Raw genomic sequence first — 24853 nt, forward strand, 5'->3', positions numbered from 1 at the left:
GCAGCTCATATTTGTTTCCAGTATTGATAAGACCTGAATTTGTCAGCACAGTTAAGGAGGCAGAAAGAGGTTGTCGGTATTGAGTGCAGAAGAAATGGGTAATTAGCTGACGGCTGACTCAGGCCACTCGCAGCTTTGTGTGTCAGGGTGGGAATGGAAAAACCGATGAAGCACATCTCCGCGGGTGTCATAAAGCCTTGCTTTATGGCCAGTTTGTGTAGCCTTGCAGATTAAGTTCAAAGAAAGGCGGCAGCTCTTTTCTCCATGCATCTTAAATCCTGTTTCTCCTCATATGGATCTGTAGATCAATTCTTTGGGCTGTGCTGAGATATCCCTGGTGTCAGCAGCTACAGGCCGGCTACAGGACGGATGGGAAGGACTGGGTGTCTAAAAATACATTATTAAAGGGACAATTTCACCTCAGATTTAATAGTACTCACAGAGCAGCATGACCGTTCCACTCAAATTGCACACTTTCTGTCGCTGCGGAGAGGCTTTCTTAAGCGGCATAACCATTAAAGCACACAGCGCACAGCAGACTACAAATGCAGCCTCCATAGGAAGATGCACTGTTTGCATTTAAAAGGCCAGAAAATCACAGTCAATCAGTGGTTTGTCTATGATTCATGCAATGAGTTCTACCTCAGAAAGTACTTGCAGCATTTATCTGAAGAGAGCAGGTCTACATGGAAATAAATGGGCTGGTGTCTGGAGATGGCACGCTTCCTTTCTCTGTTTAGACACAAAGACCAATTTCAAATGGCAGAGAACCTGCAGCTGTCTAATCTCTGACTCTGCTTCAATCCAGACAGAGCCGAATGATCCTGGTAATGTTCTTATTAGGTTCAAAGTTAAAATGAAACACAGTGTGTGCATTATAGGCTCTCCTGAGTCAAAAACACATCTGTAGCTACAAACGCATCAGCAGGATTGAAATTTGGCTGAAAGACAAACCAAATACAGAGGGATTATGAGATAAAAGACGGCGAATTTGCAGCATTCTCTGTTTTCAGCTCTGAAACTCAGGCACTTATCCACTTTCCTCTCAGGATTAAAGAAAGAAAAAAGAACAAGATCAAACAAATTTGGTTCCAAGAAGATTTCAGCAGCGTGGCAGATATGCATTACTTATGAATAATTTATTTTAAAAAACTCTAAAAAATATAAACAGTATAGTTACACTGACAAAAATGTCTAAACACATCCAAGTACATCACATTTGCACGCTTGCATTAAAACACTTGATCAGTATTTAAGTATTTACAGTGAAAGAAACAACAAATATTTCTCATATTTTTGACATCCTGAAAACAGAGCTGCTGTGAACTGCAGAAGATTTCAGCAGCGAAGATTTTCTACCCACGATATTTGACATTTTAATCCTTTTCCAAAATGCATTAGAGACACTTGGAAGGCAAGCCCTATAATTTCTTTTCCTTATCTTTGCTCTTCCCCCCTCCCCCTTTTTTAAACAAATAGATCCTTTCCTTTCCTGTTTGTGTCACCATCAGGAACCTGGACTCCGGACTTTTTTTTTGCCATTTAAGTTCTATAAATATTGAAATTATGAGGAAATTAAAGGTTAAAAACCAACAATATATTAACTTAATCGCATCAGGGTTCAGTGTTTTGCTGTAGAGCTTTCAGCACGTATAGCTTCATTTTGCATCGGTGCGTTTTTCAACATCACACGCGCTTGAAATTTGGCACTTTTAAATATCTTTAGCAAAACCATAAAAAGTGAAAATACACGTGATATTAAATTTTTTTTAGGCATTGCTCAAAAATAAGATAAATTACATTCATTTTATCAGCATCTTGACAGACTTGAGACTTCATATATGTTATAATAAATAAATAACTAACAGAAAGCTTTACTAAATCTACCAGGTGACCGGTTGAAATGTCCTGTGTTCCACCAAACTGTGTGACAAGTTTCGTAGTTCGGCCGCAGAGTGAACCTGCTTGTATCCCAGCAGAGCCAGAGTGTCATTACACAGATTCTGAATCGTTCTAACGATGTCAAAACCGAGCCGGAGCCTCCAGCTCTCTGCCGTCGCTCTGGAGTCTCTGGTGGTGGAGTACCTGTAGTTCCACTCAGACGGAGACGACGCGTTGCTGTTGGTGTTCTTTGCGATCCACGTCCTCACCCTGTCCTCCATCTCCAGCCCCATGAACCTGTACACCTCCGTGGCCTTGTCCTTTGGGTTGAAGGCCAAGTCCTCGTATCGCACCAGCAGGTAGCGTCCCCGTAGCCACGCCGGCCTCTGCAAGCCCGTTTCTGCAGAAGCCGCCATGTCCTTGCAGGTGCTGGTGATCTGCGACAGGTCCACGTATCGAGGCTGCCGTCCGGTCGCGTTCCATATTTTCCAAGCTCGAAACTGATCGGAAAAGGCCATCATGCGCGAGGCGAGGATGGCTCTGGGGTCTCTCACCAGGTGGATGATCTTCAGGTCCAGACGTGGATCTTCGGTCAGAGTGCGAAGGTCCCCCACCTCGGGAATCCGCACCGTCTTTATAGCTACGTGTCCTTTAGACAGACACGACATGGAGGCTAAAGTCAGGTTCAGCGCGCCACACTTCTTAGGACACCACGTTTCATCGGGTGAATCGGAGGCAGCTGGATTCTCCCCTTCCGAGCACACAGGAGAGGAACAGAGGGCATGGCTGGAGCTCCTGCGAAAGAAGGAGCTCGTGATGTGATCCTGTGGCTCGGGGCGAATGTAGTTCTCCATGAAGTGAAGGTCGCAGGTGTAGAGGTTGAGGAGGAGGTCCCTGTAGGCTCCCAGCAGCGCCCGGCGGTCTAAGGTGCGACGCAGCCTGCTGCTGGAGTTGGTGAAGGCCTGCTGGACGTGGTAGAGAGGCTCAAAGACGTAGAAGATCCCAGGATGCTGGTTGAGGAGCTGCCCGGTGAAGGAGGAGCCGCTGCGAGTCGTTGCAAACAGCAGGATGTGCTTCCGAGGCGACTCAATGGGCACCCAGCTGTCATCGCACAAGGCTCTCCACTTGGAGTCTGGAGGAAAGAAAACAAAAGAGCTTTGTCTGATTCACACTATGTGATACTGACTCACTTTCATAAAGTTTTCCTCTTGCAATTAGCAGAGCAGCTATAAATGACTCATTATGTAACATGTTGTTACACATTTAGTTGTGTCGGACTTCGGAAAGAGAGAAGAGTTGTTTCAGAAGAATGATTTCAGCTCATAGAAGCAAAGTTTTTGTTATATCTTTAGTCCATAATTTCTATTGGATCAAGCCAATAAAGTGTAAATAATTTAGAGGGTAAACATGCTTGAGTAAGTTGCTCGTCTGCGAGGGGGTTTATGAAATGGCGGATCTCTAAATATAGCTCAAATAGCTAACATGTAATTACTGCTGATGAGGAGTTGATTGCAAAGGGGGATGTTACTTTTGTACACAGGAGCTCGTGGCAAAGCTCCGTCTGCGCCATGAGAGGGGATTAATGGAGATAAACTGGAGGATAATTGTAAAAAAACAAATCACACATATCTCATTTCTCCACTTGTAGGGAATTCCCTCGTTCAGTGATTGCGCTTTGCTTCTTCTTTTGTGTCATTGAACAGCAGTGGTGCTGCAGTCTGATTTCTTGAGAGACTTCCAAAAAATGTTAAAACGTGAACTGAACTGCCAATCAAGCTGTGGATCTGATCTGTGTATGTCTGCTGATGTCATTCAATCAGATCCTGTAGCAGTATACAGCACGCATTTTCAGTTATTTATGGTTTTTTTTTTGCATTATATATGAGCGAACAACACACAACAACAGCTACTGTGAGGTTTGTACGGTATGAGGGGGAATTAGCCATCAGACTGTACCTCTGTGGTATCTGGATTGGCAGCGGTAGACTCCCTGACAGGGTCCAGACATGGAGTCCCTCAGGGTTCGGATGGCCGTGTACTGGACCCCCAGAGACGCACACACCAGCAGCAGCACCGTCTTCCAGGAGCACTCCATCCTGCCCCCACCTCTGGCTCTACATCCCTCACGCTGACGCCGCCAAGGGAGGAAATGCACAGAAAAGAGAAGCACGCAATGAGATTTAATTTAGTTTTCCCCCCTCCCCATCTTTACGCATGTGCAGCTTCATTCAGAGCTGCAGGGCTCTACTGATGGCCTTCTGAGCGACTCTCGCTGGAGAAGTTGGGAATCTAGCTTGAGGGTGCTTTAGCAGTTGAAGGTATAGTGCATGTCATTAACATTTCCAGTTTTCCCCTGCCGGTTTAGAATGTAAACCTTTGCCCCTTTGGAATGGCAGTTTCTGCTAATTTCGCTGAAAAAATGAGCAGTTTTCTGCAAATTCACAGCACAGTTAATATAAAACAGCAGCCAGTTAGCTTAACATCGACAAGCTGCATCCTGAAGGGGTGAAAACACTCAAATCTGCTCATTAAAGACTATTTACCTAAATGTCAAACTATTCTTAAAAAAAATCCCCAAATGTTCCGTCTTCACAAGCAAAGAAAACAGACGGCACCTTTGAGGATTTCTACAATAAGTAGCTTAAACGCTTTGAATAAACAGTTTAAAGGTTCTGGATTTGTTTCTTTGAGGATCTGCAGATTTGTTATGCAGGAAAACACGACTCAGAGGTCAAATCTTCAGTAGGAAACGGTTGAAGTAATGTCCTCATCTACAATAGCTCCAGTATTCAAGATACTGCGCACGCTGTTGCATAATTGCATTTCATTTTTTTGCCTTCCTCTCTTCTGGGTAATTAAGCCTCTAAGCCCAGTAGAGAGCTACATACCCAGATAAATATAGCTGTCTCCACACAGATGAGTGCAGAAGTTTCCTTTGTACACTTCCGAGTTCTCTGCCAGTGGGCATGAAAGAGCAAAGGGAGATGTGATTTTCCAAATGGATTTAGAGAAAAAAAAAGGTGCTGCCATCCATTTGTCCGTATACACCAAACTGATGGCGGGTAATCACACGAGATCTCTGGGTGCAAAATGTCTCCCCATCACTCAAAAGTGGCTGCATGGAGGCAATCATTACCAAACCCCAGGTAAATATTCAGTACGTCATATTACCGACAAAAATAAATACATCCTTCCTGCTTGCTTCCTCAGCCTGCTTCTGTCACTCCGTCTCTCTGCATTCTGTGTCTTGTTCATTAATGATGTTTATGTGTCCCTGGCAGACTCATATCCTCAGGAATGTATCACACTGAGCTTTTGATGTTCCATTAATCACAAACAGCGCCAAACCAAAGACATTTACTCTGTGGGTGGGGGTGGAGGGGGAAAGAGGGGGAAAAAAATCAAGCTGAAATCATGAGCCATTCTGTTTGAATACGGCTAAAAACAGCGAACGCAGAATGAACTCATCAGGGAGGCAAAACTTTGTTTCTTCGACTGGTGGTTGCACACAGGATGACACAAACAGGGACACCGTACTGTTTGTCTTCTTGTTTCAGAGCAACTGTAAAGCTGTTTTCTCTGTTAGTTGGATAGGAGACACTGTGAAATGTAATGACTGGACGAATGACTGCAGATAATGAGAAACTTTGACCGACCTTCGCACCATCACTGACACTTCAAACCCAAAATAAAAAAATACAAATAAAATCAGACAATCAGACAATCCTGCCATCCGTACCCCCACATGTACTCCACAGCTGGCTGACCAAGCCACATCATGTAATTCCCCAGCGACAGGTTTTGTTTTCCTTTTCCAGGCATGATCAGGGCTCAGAGCTCCTCTGCCTCACACCCTGCTGCCCTCTGGAGAATGAAGAAAGATGCTTCAATGGATTAAAGCAATTTGATTTGCAAGTCCTCCTTTCTCCCTGGCTCATGGCTCCTCCTGCGTCGGGACTCACACCAGAAATAATAGACGCTCTGTCAACAGCTGGAAGGGGACTGCAGCCTTCAGATGGTCTCAGCTTTTGTATCCCTCACACAGTAACAGAGCTTGCAGGGGATAAAAGCCTCAGGGACAGGATCAGCCAAAGATTACGCTTGTTGAGTAAAACATTGAAATGTAGCTGGATATGCTGCTTTGAGGGGAGGCAACCGCTGATGATATATGTGGCTTTAACTATTTTTAACAGTTTTGTGTAGATGGGCTGCATAGTGGCTTGGTGGTTAGCACTTTTGCCTTACAGCTAGAAGATCCCCGGTTCGCATCCCGGCTTTCCTGGGATCTTTCTGCATGGAGTTTGCATGTTCTCCCTGTGCATGATGCTTTTCCCTGGGTACTCCAGCTTCCTCCCACAGTCTAAAGACATGCTGAGGTTAATTGGTGATTCTAAATTGTCCGTGAGTGTGATTGTTTGTCTGTGTATGTAGCCCAGTGATAGACTGGCTTCACCCCAAGTCAGCTGGATAGACTCCAGCCCCCCATGACCCTAATGAGGATAAAGTGGTGTATAGATAATAGGTGGATGGATGGTTTCCTGTAGACCGTAATTACATCTGTGACAGATGATTATATCCTGTAAACAGTTGATTGTATCTGGTGACATGTGTGTGCTCAAGATGCTCACATGTGGATGTTGTGTTTCCAAAGCTCATAATTAAAAAAAAAAAAAGATCTGAACCTGCCAGAAGCAGACAAGCTCTGGTGCGTTGCGGACCTTGGAACCCCAGAAAGCCGGTAAAATCTGATCTCACTGCTTTAGCGAGTCAGAAGAGGAGGAGGAGTATAAAAGCAGGTGCACTGAAAGCTCAGGTTAGTTTGAGTTTGTTTGTGCTGCTGTCTCAATAGAGCACAATAAACTCTTTGAAAACTGATTGTCTCCAGTGATTTTCATTGATTGGATCCTCTGATTCATCAATCGAACTCCATCTCCTCAGATTTAGCAGTTTACGCATCATCTTACAATTAAGTGTTTGAGCGTAGTTCAGATTGAACTAATCCTTGTCTGATACAACATTCTATGTTGTGCATGTTCCACTGGCAGCTTTTCAGTTGTAAATTCAGTGAGCACAGGCGTTGCTGCTGCTGCTGAGATAACATAGTTCGCAGCAAAAGTATGGGCACATGGTGCAAGGAAGGTAATTGCCTCTGTGGAAAATAAAGCCAACAAATGAGGTTAGGAGTTAGTGATAAAGGTGGGACTGAGGGATTTGGGATGCAAGTGATTGAAGGATGTGACAGTGCCAAAGATTTTTCTATTAAGGCACCTCGGCATGTTCTTCAGATCCTCCGAGTGAGGGCTGTTTATTGGCAGAGGCTGGTGATCAATCCTGGAAAAACAGAGAGTTGAGCAACAGTAGCAGCACCGAGAGGAGTTTCAAAGCCTCCAGTTGGTCTTTCTGGCTCTGTTCTATCCATTTTCTCTTTTTCTCTCTTTAAACCAACAACACACACACACATACATTCAGAGCTACAGGCGGAGAGCAGAGCAGAGCACTGCAGCGTTCAGAGGAGATGCATCTGACCCGGGGCTACAGAGGAGCTCCTGTGGTAGGAAAAAAATCATGAATCTTGTCCTACATGACTCCTCCAGCACAAACAGACACACACACACACACACACACACACACAGAAATCACACTGAGAGGAAAGGAAAACAGAAGAAGATAAATGCCTAATCTGAGCTTGTCCGTGGTTCATTTACAAACAGAGAGAGGAAGTGGGGAGATCTTAACGTTTAAGTGCAAATTGGAGCAATAAATGAAGTGAGAAAACCATATAAAGTTTACTTATGACTAAATATGTGGATTAGAATGAATTAGAGAGCACTTTCATCCACACGTTACTTTAGAGAGTGGATTTAACAGTTTAAAAAAGCACAAATTTGCATCTGAACAAATTGAAAACAGAGTGATGGGATGTTATTATAAACTCCATGTAAAATTAAACAGTCCTTTGGCGCTAAATGGTGCATTTTCTAACAGATTTCAATGTGCATCCCATAAAGTAAGACACTAAAAACTCAACATTGAGTAGCTCAGATGCACTTCTATGCAAATTATTAGGATATTTTGTGATTTTTCTCCTCATATTCTCACTATTCGCTCACTGCTCGGACGTGGCTCTCTGCGCGTAAAAGGCACAAGAAAAGACGTTTCCTTACCATCAAAGCTTCTGATCGGATCCGAGTCCCTCCAGCCGGTCCAGTCCTGCACGCTGCATTTGTCAAAATGTGTGTGTGTGTGTGCGTGTGTTGTGTGTGCGCGTTGCCCACCGGTCTGTCCAGAGCCAAAGTGGATTCAGAGCCGGAGATGCGCCATGGATGGAGAGCTGCGAGACGCAGAGAGCGGAAGGCAAGTCTCGCCCCTCCAGAGAGCCACACAGGCTTCTGGAGCTGAGAGTCTGAGACTGGATGGTCTTTGCCGTGCGTTACGCTTTGATGCCGTAGGGTACGTTTCATTACGTCTTGGAGAATGCATGCGATCTGCAGCCTACATAGAGAGGCTGAAAACGTGGCTGCGCATCCGTCGCCATCTGTGGTTCAAAGTGGAGTGCAGGTGCGAGAGGATGAGATAATTCCCACGTTTCATGAAGGCGTCAGCTCCAACCAGGCATCAGCAGTCACCTCAGCATCCCAGCAGAGTGCCACTCCTCCTCCTCTGTCACTTTCTCTCTACAGGGATGCTCACTACACCCCTCAAATGGACACACACAAACACACTTCTCCCCCCGGGATTACAGTGACACAATGACCTCTATTTTTCCTCATTCCAGTGAGGATGACTGCTATCATCAGATGCTGCCGACCCCCCTGGTGTGGAGGGATGGGTACCGTATCATTGCCCCCGGGGGTTACTGCGGGGTCAGATTTAGCCAAGTGACAGCTCCATTACTCCTGGGAATGGGGATTGGATTCTGTTTGCCGTCTTTCAGATTTATCTCCCACAGTGGCAGAGTCATGCTGGCTAAAGAGAGTCTTTACAGAGATTCGCAGAGAGATGTGTGAAATGATTGTAGCTGTTTTCCTTCAGCAGCAGCAGCTCCTCGCTTGTATCCTATCATGTCTGCTTTTGAATGAGCTGCCAAATCATCAGATGCCTTAAACTTTCTATTAGTTGTTCCAACTTTTCCATCTCTCACCTAAGCTGTGTTTCAAGCCTCGCAGGCAGTACAAGCGGATACACCAAAGCAGAAATTATTTCAGAAAACTGGAACCGGAGGAGCTGAATATCAACCTACGCAGCTACAGAACAAGCTTTTTCTGGTGCTACAGGGTTGAGACGCATTTCCAGTCAAAGGTTTTTTGCCGCACAAAGGACGACAAGCTGCCAAGAACACCCTGTGAGTGATACAAGAGTGGCCTGTCTTCTGCTGCTCTATGCACAGATCCCTCCCTCTGCCAGCCTACAGCATCGATTCCCCGGCACCGAGTAGCCGAACGCCCCCACAGCTTCTTGGTGAGATATGAAACAGGCAATAAGAAAAAGTAGAGTTTTTCTGTGAGTGAGAACCGAATCCTCAGCGGGCCTCTTCGTTTAGCTGTGCCCACACTTGTTCCTCACCACACGTACATGTGATGAGCACAGAATCAGATATGCATGCACTTACATTAAACATTCAGAGAGCCTTTCATTTTTCTTTTGTGGAACTCTCGGGCTCTTAACAAATGCTTCACCAATCTGAACTCTTTCTTTTCCATATCTTTCTGATTGTCTGATCTTTAGCACCACTGAAGTGTTTCATCATGAAGTGGATGGAAACACTGTCAAAATCTCTCCACTGTTAGGGATAACTCTTCAGCTACACTCACTGTTTTGCTACATCTGGGCTTGCTCTGCACCTTCCACTCCTCTTTTAAAGATGCGATCCGTCAGTCAGATTACCTGTCAGTCATCTTGTGATGAGGGAAAGCAGGTCTCATAAAGTTTGCCTGTGGAGCAAAGCTTGTGTTTCCGTACACTTCATCTCATGTGAGAGCGCGAAAGAAAAAACAACAACAGCAGCGCCTTTATTCAGGCCTCCCTCGCTGTATGTGCAATAAGCAGGTAAAAGGAAATCTCATTTTACCCACTAGCATGTCAGCAGAGACAGCTAAATTTAATTCGGCAAACAACCAATGCGCTGAACAACAGCAGGCTTTTCTCTTTTTCTCACTAGTTCTGCACTGACTGCACTTCTCAACAAGTTATTGTCACTCCAACAGCAATAACACCACACAGGAACGCAATTATTTCATTTAAAGGTGAACTATGAGATTCTAATCCAATGTACTTTTTATAAAAATTGAATGAATGTCTCCTCACTGTCCACCAGCTGTCTGTTCTGTGTATACCGTGTCAAAAAAATCTAGTGTTTTTACTCTGTCTGGGACTTTAACATCATTTATTTATCAGTTATTTTTGATTAATTAATTACAGAAAAAAATAACGCATTAAAAAAATAACACATTTAATCTGCACCTTTCTCAGTTCCACTTCTGGCACACCGGTAACACTGATGCACACTCCAGTCCAGTAGGTGGCGCTACTTCACGTAAAGTCTGTTTGCCAGCCGCGAAGAAGATACACAGAACGTGTTAGGGAATTCTGCGATGTGGAAAGAAGAATCAGGAGGCAAACTGAGAGACACTCTGGAGACTCAGATGGCTTATGTTGAGAATAAGGTTTACTGATATCAGGAAAAGGGATACAGCGAGCAACACAGTGATGTGAGCACTGGCAGCATCAACTCTGAGGAGTCTCTCTGGCCTTGGGTATATATGAAGTTGTGAGGCATGCCATGTTTAGGTTACAATCCAAATATGGTGACAGGTTTGTTTGTTCAGGAGCGCCATTTGGACAATAACATAACTTTGTTTTCCTTACAAACAGTTGTCTTTCACTCTTATGTTATCTTTAGCAAGCGTCTGTCTGTCTCAGGGTCATATTAGGGGCAGAGAGAACATAAATATGTTTGCATCCTCAATTTAGGAGAAACCTGGGTCAAGGGTGACATTCTGTAGAGTAATTTGGGGTGACTTGGTACCTACACTTGATTTACGGTGACTGCAATTGGCAGACACACCGGCGTTTAGAATGTCATAAACTAGAACCACCTCAGTCAGAGAAAGTGAGTAATTTTTCCTTCCCAGAATGCCCTGTAGTGAGCCACTAGATGGTCACATGACAGTCCTTTAGCTTCAGTCCTTTAGAAGTGACAGAACAACATGGCGGCTCGGCCGCAAACTTTCTCTTTTATTAGACAAACAGTTTAGCAAAAAGCATTTCTGAAAGCATTTGAGAAATAAGCTGCTGAATCTGTCCTTGTTTTAGTTCCACAGCAGCTAATTTATACTTTTAACGAATATTTCGCGATGCGTTGGACTTCTGCTGCCCGCATTGAATTTGCATAAAGTAGAAGTCAAGTTTACTTTAGGCAGATGAACTCCGGGGAGACGCACCAGATCGCAGCTGAAAATGCGCTGCAACGCAACCAGCATGCAATCCGGTGTGTTTCACATAGACAATGAATGGGATGCAAGAAACTGATGATTTTGGCAGAACCAAGCAGGCTGGAAGAAGAAGCCAGGTACCAAAAACTGCAGCTCCTCAAATGGCTGATTGAGGCTGGCTGCAAAAACGAGTCAACCCCATTGGCCTTCATGTTAAAATGACCAACTTTACAGCAGATCTAAGCATGTTTAATGTGCTGCAGAATGTATCTTACATGCGACTACATTCACAGAGCATGTACAGCTAAACAATACGATGAGCTGAGTCATTTTGCAATTGTTGTGTCTACAGTTTTTGGATCCATCAAAGCGCTGAGAAACCTTCAGTCTTTCTGCAGGGTTTTGTAACATGCATAAGTTGACATTAGACAACAGTTAAGTTGTCTCTGTTTGTTGTAACTCTGTTAAGGATACGGTTACTAAGCAACCGCCAGCTGATACTGTCAAATAAATGTGGACAGGGTGACCGAGACACGAGACATCGAGAAGTGGAAACCCTGAAAGCAGTCCAAGCAGCTTCAGTAATAAGCAACTAGATTTCTCTTTCAGGATCTTTAAGATGTTTCATCTCTTCATCCAAGAGGCTTCTTCAGTTCCAAATTAGAACTGAAAATTAGAAGTCAACTGCTTTTTACTGGAGTCATGACTGAGAATCTACACAGACACAAACTAGTAATTTCTTGTTTACTGGTAAGATTTTTTTTAAAAACAGACACTTTATAACTCATTTCTGTGCAAAAGTTCTGCACACACAACTTGCTTTAAAAATATCAATATCAGACTGATCTTTTTATGTCTTTACATTTGCACCATGGACCTCCACAGCATTTACTCACCACTTTCACTGATTACAATGAAAGTAAAGTGTTACAGTAGCTTCTCTGCATGCAGTGTGACCACAGCTTCTGGGTGACGTCACCCAGAGGTCTATCTTTATCTATGGTTTGTCGCCAAACCAAATTACACTACAGCGAAGAAAGAGCAGCTGTAAAACTGTGAATCATTTTTTATGAATATTGCATACCCTCCTCTCTTTTTACTATCAGAACGTAATTTGGTGAGTTTACAAGAGCTCTATGATTGTTTTATTTTCTCCTGTTTCCAGCAAGCTTGAACTCAAATGGAGGAAAAAAGTATAAAATTCTAGTGGCATTGAATTTTGTGGTGTCGACTGGTGAAGTCGGTCAGAAGACGCAAGATGTGAGTTAATTTTGCATTAAAGGTAAATACATTTGTTGAGTAGCTTGTAAGTGATTGATCTTGAGTAATTTGCTTTTATTGTAATTTATATAGAGAATTAATGCCCTGGTCCTTTTCTTCTTTATTGTTTTAAATGTATCAATGCATGGCTGTTTGAATTCCTGTTTTTTAGTTGTTTTTTTAATTGCACAGAATAACATTAGCTTATGTTACTATCCAGTCAATTTAATTGTGTAATGACTGTGAAAACCGAAACAGAAAAGTAAAATTAATTTTCCTCTGTTCCAATCATTATATGTAATAGTGAATTTGTTTTTAAGGATTTGATAGCATGTTGTTGAAAATCATACGTGTGTTTTTATGTTGTTAACACAAGGGAATCTACAACTGTGTCCCTTTGTTTTGAAAGAAAAGGGTGATTTCTGCTGTTTGCCTGAATCTTTCTGGTAAAAATTTAATTCTGTTTTTTTTTTTGTTTGTTTTTTTTAAATTGTCTCTCTTTTGACGTAGGATTTAGGATGACTTAGTTGGACAGACAGGGCACCTACAAGGACAACACTTTCATCTATTCAAATTAAAAGCACAACACAGTAAAATGTACAAAAAGTGAGATGATCTGAATGTTTTCTGAATCTACTGGAAATCAAGGAAAGCCAAAAGCTCACATATGTAACTGATGCAGCAGTAAATGGTGTCAGAGCAGTTTACTGTCATTTCCAACAATGAGCCCAATCGAGGTACAGACTTTAAAAATGTACCACCTCAGAAAATGAGGAGCTTCAAGGCAACAACATGTCCCTCTTGAGCTTGAGTATTCCAAGACCTCTAAGGTGGTGCATTGTTACGCTTTTAGATATTTCAGCCCACCTGAGTGTTTCTGACTCATCCTGCGGCTTTAAAATCTGTAAAATATGTCGAGAACGTGGGCCTGCACTCGAATGCAGCTCTGAAGGGGACAAACAGACGGTGTGAATACAGTTTCTCTGTTAAGAAGCAGGTCAGCTCTTACCCTGTTAGTCAAACGTTTGGGGTTACATTATTTTCCATGAAAACCTGTGGATTTATTCACCAAATGAGTTGTAAAATGAATAGGAAGTAGCTAGCTAAAGAGCGATTTTTACATGTAATAATTTTGTCCTTCAAACTTTGCTGTTGTCAGAGAATCATTCACAACGTGGCCCACTCCATTGAAGATGGAATAAAGGCTGACTACTTTATTTAGAAATATTTTTTTGCATAGTTCTGGGCTGTGCTTTGGGCCGTTGTCCTGCTGAATAAGGAAAGGTGCACCTAAACCTTCACATAACGTCCATTTTCCCATCCTTTCCCTTTACTGGCCGCCTCTGGTGGGGCTGTTGCTTTGCAGCATCCTAGAGTCATCTCTTCACTGTTGACACTGGTGTTTGGTGGGAATCATTTAATGAAGCTGCCAGTGGAGGACCTGTGAGGCCTCTGTTTGTCAAACAGAGACTCTGATGTGCTTGTCTTCTTGCTTGGATGTGCACCGGTACCTCCCACTTCTCTTTCTGCTCTGCTTTGAGCCAGTTTACGCTTTTCTGTGAGGCGAGTAGTGCACGCTTCTGTATGCAGTCCTCAGTTTTTTTGGTAACTTCCACACATAGAACAGCCTCCATCATTAATTCTCAGATGTTTTAGTTCTTTTTTTGTGCCCATTTGGAGACTATAATCAAACCCACAAAGACTGATGCTCCAGACACTCAATTAGCCACATTTACCGCCTCCTTTTTAAAGATCAGTTAGCCTTTAAACATGATAAAACTGCATAAGGCAACACAATGTGCCACTGGAGCACAGAAGGGATGGTTGCTGTTGCTGTTGCTGTATGCTTACATATATGTTCCATTAGCCCTTTTTGACTCCTGTCACGTTATTACTTGCCGTGAGCAAATTTTCCCACCACAATATGAATCTCTGTGGAAACAGCTGGAAGTAGAGCGAGTTTAAAAACATCTTCCCTGCAGTGAGACGCAGTTAAAATGCCATGAATCATAAAAAGGAGAAATGAAAGTTGATTTTCTTCATTTATTTAGACTTTACTTAGACACACTGAAAAACCTGGGATCAACACTGGCTGTATGTACGATAAATGTTTTCCAACAAACAATTTTAATTTGTTTCCATGGTTATTGCACATACGAGGTCCCATATGGTCTAACGGTCAGGATTCCTGGTTTTCACCCAGGTGGCCTGGGTTCAACTCCCGGTGTGGGAAAGTTGCTAGTGTGTTTAAGACAGTGGTTGGGAGTTCAAGACTAAGCTGCTGCTGTGGGCCCTGGAGCAAGGCCTTGTAACCCTGTCAATCCAGCCACCTGCTTCCTGTTCTCTTATGTTCCAGTCTATGACCAATGAGGATCTGTCCCAGTGTCCCACTTCCCCTATCACAGTGCAGTATTTGTTGCTTAATGTTCCGATTGCGGATTCAGACTTTTGGTTAACCAGTAGTAGATCCGGATTCCTCTCCCAACCCTCCCCCCTCCGTGACAACAGAGAACCCAAGTTGTCAAGACTGAAGGTTGTCGTACTTTGTGCCATGACAATAAAGCTGAATCTTATCTCTTTCTGGCTCTCGGCACGGCATCAGAACCTTTGTCATTGGTCACGGCTGTCAGTCGGTATTTTTGATGTTTTTTAAATGCCAAAGGTTAACTTTCCTGACAGGACAGCATGTCACAGATGAGAAGGTCTGAGCAGTCTGTGTTTTTACAGTTTCTGGCTCTGATAAATAAGGTAGATTTAGCCATTTTTGAAAAGAAAACTTGCCTTTCAAACCCACTAGCAGCTTTTTTGGGTTCAGAGGGTTCAACATTCTTTAAAAACCAATTCAGATTAGCATTTTTAATCAGTTCAGCGTTATTTTAATTGACAATAGGTGTGCTTTTTTTTTTTGTAAATAGAAAGTGTCCCTGAACTTTTGAGTGGCTATGAACCAAAGCTTGACTGTGACGGATGAGAGACGTTCAGGTTTATTATTGAATTTTGAGTCAAGGTTTGAATCTGCGTCAGTCATTCTGCAAAAACTCATAAAAATCATAGAATAAAGTGGGTAAAATATAAGTTATACTGACTAGTATCTTTTTTTTTTGTTTGTGCAGATTCCAAATGTAAACAAAGGGCATTTAAATGTGCAGTTTTTAAGCATGCACAGATGTGAGTGTTATATCATAACTTCCATATATTGACTGAACACAAACCACTTCTTTTTGTTTTTCTTTTCAGCTGGCTTGACTTTGCATTCCTGGTTAGATATCAAACCGCATTTCGGTGTAAGCGCCTGTACTGTACAATGACAATAGTTGGCCCAAACCTCTAATCTAATCTTTAGGTTTATTAAGTCACAGGCAAATTGATTAGATTTCCCCTGACCTTGTATACAACCACAGCAACTTCAATATCAGGTTCTCGTGCTCTGTGAACAATCAGTAATGCTCAGTAATCACATTATATAGATTAATGCATGCAACAAAACTTGTTTTTAACATTCGTTTTAGCAGGAAGTCCCATTCAGATGAAAAATGTTGTTTACAAGAAGTCACACGTTAAAATGCAACAAATGAAATCCGTAATAAAACAAATATATTATACATGAATTCTGCCACAAAATAATGAGGGTAAGATTGGAAGCAAAAGTCTGAACATGTCGGAGCATGTTCTCTGTGAAACATGACCTAATGATAACATAATGCACATGTCCTTTGTGAAGTGTGACCTAACAATGGAATATGATATCTTGGTGAAAAGATGAAAGATCTGACCAATGGATTTAGAAAAGTATAATGGTCACTCAAATCATGCACTCTATAGGGGTGGAAAAATGACCAACTCTCACAGTATAGAAAACAGCACACTATTCAGTATCTTCAGTTTTTCTTGTAGGCGTTAATCACTCTTCATAACTACTCCTGGTTTTGTTGTTGACAATAAATCCTACTGCCCTTGAATGTTCACTTCTCCTGGTGATTTTTCTGAAGATCCTTAACGTTTGAACACGGTCAAGTCTTAGACTCTGGTCCTTGATTTGGGACTTAGTCTCCACTTCATCGCCTATTTCTCTGTTCACAGTCTTTATGCAAAGCTAAGCTAACTAACATCATATAGCTTCATGTTTACCTGACAGACATAAAAGTAGAATCAGTCATTCCAAGTCCAAACTGTTTGCCACAACAAAAATAAGCAGATTCACAAAAATGTTACGAAATATGAAATGAAAAGTCAGAGTAACACTGAGAAGGCCCAGCTCTAGTAATAAAGCTTCTAATCTAGTTTTTCCAGTACATACAGAGTTTTCTTTGCATTATGTTCCTTGACTGTTAATGGGAGGTCATGACTGAATTCAACAATGCTGACCCCAATCAGACTCATAGGCTGACTTGGTTTGCTTGTTATCTTGAAGCTCGCACAACTCCTGACCCAGTTCGCCTCAGTTGTCTCTCTGCCGTCCTGTTCACTGAGCCATTTAGAGAGACAAGCATCATTGGGCGTAAATTCATCTCACCAGTCGACAGTCCCATCACTGGCTGTTTCCCATGAAGACTCCAAAACTACAGACGGAGCAGGCCGACTTTATAAACCGAAGCTTTCAGCTAACATTTACCCAGCCGTGGTGTTCCCACCCTGCTTGCCAGTTTTTTTGCACGGCTTCATTTATTAAATTTAGGTGGGAGGAGATGCAAGCTGAGGTGCTTCACTGCTGGCACTGAGAGAAATCCTGAGTGACACGCGGCATGATGAGAGGAAGGAAGAATGTGGGACATGAGGGATGAGAGAGACAGCGAGAGAGAGATTACAGCGGAGAGGAGGGGAGGAAGAGCAGGAGGTGGAACGAGAAAGTTTACACACACCATCTGTGCATCAAAGGCGTGGCTGTGCTGGCTCGCATTCACCATCCACTTCTGTGTGATTGTTTTTGAACGAGAGATCTCTTGAATATAGATGGTCTCATTTTCCCTTTCCTGTCTAGTGAACTCTCCCGCCTTTTTTAAATTTTATTTCAGCTTTAATCTAACAGCATCTGCACATGACTGAACAAGCCGGCTTTGTCGTTTTGTTGTTGAACCCTGCTGTGTGCAAAGAAAAATTCTGCTTCTGAGCAAAGACTAGTAATTATCTGCTGTATGGATGCGGGTGGCTCAATGGCGTTCAATGAAATTAAAAGTTTTCTCCTGCCACCCATCAAGATTTCCATGCACGTCTCTTGTGTCAGAAGAGCCAATTAAATGACTGGGAATATTCCAGTTTAACCAGTCGATAGCCTGTTTTAGCTTGCAAGACAAAACGCTTCCTTATGCAACACATAAAAAGGCAGATGAACTAAATTTTGCTTGTAAACATCACACAATAAGCAGATGTACTTCGGGGGATTAAGAGACAGTGTGATTACTTGTGATGCTTCTTCTGCTTCCCAACAGTTTCATCACACAGAGGAGCTGAAGCTTTACAATCTGACAGAGTGCGAGTATCACAGCAACTCAGCCTCACGCCTACTAGGTTTCTAGGTTATAGACTTCAAATCAAATCTACTCAAAGCCTTTGAGACTTCCAGGGGGAAGTCAGTTTTATTGAGAGTGTTTGATTGGACCTGGTCTCACTTGGATTGCCCCTCTGAAAATAACATACATAAATTCCTGAGTGGCTGCGATCCAGCCAGACACCTCCACATGTCTGGGTAGCGAACAGACTGCTATTAGGGAAGAAAAAGCCCCAAGTGGCTCATTTCCCTCCTGTCTCTAACATCTTTTATCGTCTGCTTCCGGACCCAAAGCCCTCTCTCTGCAACTGTTTTTCCCCAGCACTTTTGCTGTAAAAACCAGCCCATCAGCAGTGCTCTCTGGTGCATAATTGGTGCCATTAGCACGAAACATCGCACACTCTCAGACGCTGTGGCTAGACGGCAGCAATAGCGCCGTACCCTGCTCTCTTCCTCTCCCTTTCTCTTTATCCCCACCAACTGTTTCACACTCACAGGGCTCACAGCCATCACATTTGTAGGAGTAATGGGCCTGGCAAATTACAGCAGATCGGGCCTCAGCAGGCTCAGCCCGGCAGTCGCCAGGGAGCACCAAGCAGACGTGCGGATTCTACTGAACATGGCCTCCTGATCGGACGGAAAGAGCTGAACTGGGAGGGATGGCTGGGCTGGGGCTAGAGGCGGCGGGGCTGAGGGATCATGCTGACATCCACCAGCTGTGGTTTTGATTGTTGCATCGGTGAGAGAGGTGGATCAGTGTGTGTGCAGCAGAGAAAACTTTAGATAATCTTCAGATTGGAAGTCTGGTCACACTTCTCCGTGTGTTCTATAGAAGAAGAGGAACGAGCCCAAGTGAACACAAGAGACTAGAGTAGCGACTTGTCTAAACACAATTTCCTGGCTGATTTCACTGATTATTTTTCTAACTTTAGTTTCTCGACGGCTCGATTTTGCTTAAACTCGAACACACAGGCAGCAGAGACGGAGACAGACTCGAACACACCCTCCCACACACACAGATGGTCTGAGCGATGCTTCGGCAATTAAGTTGAACCATTTTAGGTCTCTCACTGTAGCAAGCCCAATGGAAAGCCTACTGCTGGATTTTGCTGTTCTCTGAGGCGTGTTGAAGCCTCGGCTCTCCATCAGGCCTCCTGGGGCCTCTCTGTGTGACCGAACCTTTTCTTAATTACACCTGAGAGCACCGAACAGCTGCTTCTCTTCCACATCTGTTTCTCCATCAGTCAACCCCGCGTATGTAAAGCACAACCGGCAAATATGGAAGACCTTCTTCCCCTTACGCAGCCCTTCCTTTTCATTTCACTCGTCAACAAACTCACCAGACGCTGCTTTTCTCTTCTGCCAGCCGTCGTTGCTCACCTTGTCCTGGGAGTGTTCATAATCACAAATGACGTTAAAATGTTTTTTTTAAGAGGATATTTCGGGCAGAAGGTCCAAATTCCTCCTCTAAGTCATTGCTATCGTGGCTCATTCATAGCTCGACTCTCCAAATATGACACTTTTCTTAAGATTGGCTGATTTTTTTAAGCCCATGTATTTTTAACACTTTGGATGCATTTTTAATAGAAATGTTTCATCCGAGGGCTGTAAAAGTGCAGTCTAGGAGACAATGCTAGCAAAAAGCACAGAGAGTAACTCAAGAAAAGGCAAGGTTTCTGAATAACTTGTCATTTTTTCTTATTTTTATGGAAATAAAAGAGAAGAGCAGATAATATCACATGCAGGTTAACAAGTGTTTTAGGATTTTGTGCACTAACTTACACATCTTTTCCCTGCAGCTACAGTATCAGATATTGGCCAGGCATCAAATTAGGAACAAAAGAACAAATGTTTCCTAAAAGAAAGCATATTTCTTCTTTGGATGTATCGGCACTGCGGTGGAACATAAATATTTATCAAGGCTCAAAAAGGTTATGTGTGTGGGAGTGATAGAATCTGGCAGCTGAAAGTTTTACTGAAACACATCTCCAGATTGTTTAACAAGATGCAGAACTTTATGAGCTAAATGGTCTTTGCATCACAGAATATTGCTAAAAATGCTTTTTTTTTGAATGATTGTGCAAAAGTTTTAAGCAGAGCGAACATGAAAAGTAATAAAAGGATATTCATGAAGCAGGATGCGGCACTGAAAACGACACACACAAGACAAACAGTGTTGAGTCTCAGCCGGAGCATTTCGCCACTGCTCACGGTGACACAATTTCAACACATTACTTCAGTATTTTATGCCAGTTTGAAAAGTGTTGATGTGATTTTCTCGCCTGCACAATTCACTTTAGGGGCGCTGCATCTCAGAGGGTAAAATTCAGAAAAACATTATTTTATAACTATACAGTAAAAATAACAATCCTCTTCCTGTTTCAGTCACATAAATATTGCAGCTTGTTGCAGCCTCACTGGTTGTAATTTCAGATGTAATATAAGATGTAATTTTAGGAATACAGTAGAATCAATTCTACGTTCCCAAGCTTTATATAACACATAATGGGAACTTGGAAAACATAATGCCCAGCTCTGCATTTGATATACGTTTGCTATGACATGCAATTGGAGCTTTTTTTCTGTTCCCCAACACTGGTTAACAGGCCAATCCATGTGTGAAAATGATGTCTCATGTTCCCTGATCCACTCGTTCTCAATGTGAGCCCCATGAATCCTGGCATCGTCATCTTGGAACATGTCCATGTCATCAGGGAAGAATAACTCCATTGATAGAAAGACCTGGTCAATCAGTATATTCAGGTAGTCAGCTGACCTCATTCTTTGGGAACATAACATTGCTGAACCTGACCAACCCCAGATCATAACCCCAACCCCCACAGGCTTGTAGGCACTAGACATGTTGAGTGCATCACTTCATCTGTCTCTCTTCTTACCCTGATGCCCCCAACACTTTAGAACACACTAAATCTGGACTCATCAGACCACATTTGTTCCTCTAAGACAGTGGTTCTTAACCTGGGTTCGATCGAACCCTAGGGGTTCGGTGAGTCAGTCTCAGGGGTTCGACAGCTGACTCATATGATCCGTGATGACACGCCCTGCTTGGCCATCACTGGCTGCAGGTGATCACGCTACATTGCTTGGTCAATCTGTGCTGCAGGGAATTTGGTGCGCTCAGTAATCGACTTGTGACTGTCGTGATGGTACGTTGTGTGATTTCTTTCTTAATATTTTAATCCATACTAACTATGTTGAGCAAAAAAAGAAAGTGGTCGGACGAATATGTACAACATGGATTCACATGTATAACGGAACGTGATGGGAGTCAGCATCCTATCTGCATGATTTGCAATGCCAAGTTAAGCAATTCTAGTCTAGCACTGGCAAAACTAAAGGAACACTTCCTTGAGCTGCATGGAGATGGGGAATACAAGAACACAAGTGATGTTAATGCACGGTTCATTTTGTGCACCAGTAAAACATATAACTATGTCTTGAATTTGAAAAAAATCATATTTTATTCTTCAATAAAGAAGGGTTCGGTGAATGCGCATATGAAAGTGGTGGGGTTCAGTACCTCCAAGGTTAAGAACCACTGCTCGAAGATGATGGTTCACCACTATCCTTCAGGTTTTAATCATGCGTTGGACGGTTCTTAACCTGATTCTAGTAGTTTCAGAAATTTCCTTAGTTTTCTTTGCTTGATGTGGGCCAATAATTTGACCATTCTGAGACAGATAACGTCCTCGCCACGACCACAGGATGTCTTCCCACACGGTTGTTTAAGAAATGAGAGGCTCCTCACTGCATCAGCTAGGGTTAAATAAGTTGTTGCAGCTGAAATGTATTCATCAAAGGAAGGTTCTTACCTATTTGCTTATTCAAATCCAAGTGGCAACTTTTTTTTTGGCCAGGCAGTGTATAATTCCACTCCAATAACTTCAAGAGAGTGGAGACATAGATAAGCTCCCCCTGCTGGTAGAGGTCATAAGGTCTATTTTGTAATAGTACATGCAGAATTAAGGTTTCATGATCTCTTTTGCCAAATTTTAAGAACATTTCAAAAGTTTTGTATACATGCTTTTTCACTTTTCTTGAAGAAAGTTAGATTAAAAGATGTATACCACACTCAGGTTATTTTAAGCGTAGTGTAAAGACAGCAAAATGATGGAGCAGCCAACCTGGTCACTAATATATATGCAATATCTCATTTCTCTGAGTCATACATAAGCTTCCATGTAAAATCTATTATCTCCATATTTACTGTAAAAACATCAGGGTATTATCGATTTTCTCTTCTAATTAAAAGTAAAGCAAATTAGTGTTGCCTTACTTTAAAAACAAGACAGTAAAAAAAACGAGAGATTTCCAAATTGTTGATGGAATTACTGTGAGATAATGGTTTCTTTCGGGTACAGAAAAAGTTTATTCTGAGATGATTATTGCTTCGGATATAGAGATTTATTGACTGCACATAAGCTAAAAAAAAAAGATTTTATAATCCCTCCCCACTTCACAACACAGACAAGATTCATTGTTCAAGATTCAATTAATGGGAAACTCCTGAATAAAAGTGATGACAGACAGCAGCTCATTCACTTTGCATGCAGCGGCTTCCTGTAGTGACGCTGGAATCCATTCATAAATCTAAGAATGTCTTACTCATTCAAAAAAAGAATAAAAAGTCTTTATATTTTGTCACTTTTCTATTGATATCATGGGTGAGGTTCACACATGTAGAAAAGGTGTGATAATAGCGAGAGTGATTCATTCATTATGGATGCTTGTTGTTAAGTGTGTGTCGGGTTGTAAGAGGAGACCTGGACCCAGCGTTTCTGACAGCTTGATGGAGGGCAGAAGGTTTCAGTGGTCTTCCAGTGGGACTTCTCACTCTGCAAGCTGCTGCATGTTAACTCTCAACATGTCACTGATTATGTGCATAATTAAGGTCTAGTCTGAATACTAGCATGAGACCAGCATTTGCTCTCTAATTCTGGAATTTCCTGTAACTGATGATATGATGATACGATGATGATAACAAGCCAGTTTCTGCATGCTGGTTGGAAAACACTCTAATTCATTTCAACAAAAGAACATGACATGCTGTGGCAGCAGCTCAGATTTAGTTCAAATATAAACTACACGTTCCAACTATATATTATCATGTATAATAAAATGCACACTTGAATCAATAGGAACAGAGTCAGCTACTCAATAACGAGTATAATCGCTTTATATTGTGTATCTCATTTTGTGTTTACCAAACAATAAACTGCAATATTGGATCAATACTGATGTTCAGTCTGCAGCAGTGAGCTACTAAACTTTCTACAGCACATATTGATTCAGTATTGCAGTTTAAGCTGTAGTGTTCAGTGAGATTAAACTTAATGTATATCAGAGAATTTGCTTACAAAAATATAAGATACTTAGACATCGGTCAAATTAAACATGGATATATATATATATATATATATATATATATATATATATATATATATATATATATATATATATATATATATATATATATATATATATTTTTTTTTTTTTTTTTTCCTTTGTTCTGCCGTTGATGCTACATCAACATCCTGCTGCTCTTCCTGGATGGAGAAAATCCTCCAACAACTGCTGAAAAGCTGGTGGAGCCTTCTGAGATCCTGGACCAAACCAAACAGTTCATCCAGACGACGATAACACACTCGTCTCCAGCTGCACTCTCATCCAGCCAACTCAGACAGTCTCAGTGTGCAGATGTGGATCCAGATGTGGCAGCAGCTCTGTCGGTTCACCTCGACCCCCAGAGCCTCAGTCCAGAGATGGACTTCTTCAGAGCTCTTTAGTAGCGACGTCGGACAAACTTGAATAACGGCAGCAAGCTACGACCAAACAGGACCAACGATCAGTGGTACAGCGTGACGTCAAACAAACAGATTTGTGCAAATTTGTAGTTTTCAGACTGTGATACTTGGATGGATGTAAACTTGATCTGGTGTCAGTTTTTACCGGAGCTCAAATGTGTTTTTCATCCTGAAAATTTCATGTTTTATATTCATATATTGTCCAAAATGAGATACGTATATATGTGAAGGGAAGTGAGCTCCACTGATTATCTCATTATATTGGCAATGGCTGGGATATTAGGCAGGAGGCAAACAGTGAGTTCTTGAATTTGATGTGTTAGAAGTAGGAAAAATGGGCAAAAAAATTGAAAAAATGGTAAAAATGCCAGGTTCAATTTTACAGAAGACCTACTGCAGCACAAACTCTAGTGCAGCTTGCTGTCTATGGGGCTGTAAACTGAACAGAGCGATCATGCCGACCCCTGTCCCCCAACTAAATCACCTACAGTTGGTACGTGACCATCAAAACTGGTCTGATGAATCACATTTTCCTTTACATCATGTGGACGGCCAGGTGAGTGTGCGTTCTTTATCTGTGGCCAAGATGGCAGCAAGATGAATTGCTGGAAGAAGGCATGCCAGTGTATTACCTAATATTCTGCTGGGAAACCGTGATTCCTGATATTCATGTGAAAGACACTCTGAACATGTCCCAACCACCTACCGTAACATTGTTTCAGATCACATTCACCCCTTCATTGGCAGCAAAAAAAAATAAAAAATGCTGAGGACTAGTTTAAACAACATGACAAAGAGTTCAAGGTGTTGATTCAACCTCCAAATTCCCCAGATCTTAATCTGATCAAACATGTGTGGGATGTGCTGGAAAAACGAACAAAGCCCAATTCATTGAGGCCTCATTTTGAAACTTACCAGACTTAAAAGTCTCATATGGTACTTACTACTGTCATTCTTCTGGCCACAATTAG

At 42.3% G+C, this 24853-nt stretch overlaps 1 protein-coding gene and 1 non-coding gene across 3 annotated transcripts; one reads left to right on the top strand and one right to left on the bottom strand.

The window, feature by feature from the left end:
* Positions 1-1120: 1120 nt before the first annotated feature.
* Positions 1121-9098, bottom strand: si:ch73-62b13.1 (Carbohydrate sulfotransferase 1-like). 2 transcript variants are annotated; one of them, XM_023262418.3, is made up of 3 exons: positions 8046-9098; positions 3838-4009; positions 1121-3013 (listed from the first exon to the last, which is right to left on the bottom strand). In XM_023262418.3, the coding sequence occupies exons 1-3, from the start codon at positions 8340-8342 to the stop codon at positions 1884-1886; spliced, it is 1599 nt and encodes a 532-aa protein (XP_023118186.2). In that variant the 5' UTR covers positions 8343-9098; the 3' UTR covers positions 1121-1883. The 2 variants fall into 2 exon arrangements, with proteins under 2 accessions (XP_023118186.2, XP_035800424.1); XM_035944531.2 differs by lacking the exon at positions 8046-9098 and adding an exon at positions 5621-8029.
* Positions 9099-14733: 5635 nt separating this feature from the next.
* Positions 14734-14805, top strand: trnae-uuc (transfer RNA glutamic acid (anticodon UUC)). Its single transcript has one exon. It is a non-coding gene; the product is annotated as a tRNA-Glu (tRNA).
* The last annotated feature ends 10048 nt before the right edge of the window (positions 14806-24853 follow it).

Source organism: Amphiprion ocellaris, chromosome 3 (assembly GCF_022539595.1).
Source record: "Amphiprion ocellaris isolate individual 3 ecotype Okinawa chromosome 3, ASM2253959v1, whole genome shotgun sequence".
In the NCBI taxonomy this organism is placed as follows: domain Eukaryota; kingdom Metazoa; phylum Chordata; class Actinopteri; family Pomacentridae; genus Amphiprion; species Amphiprion ocellaris.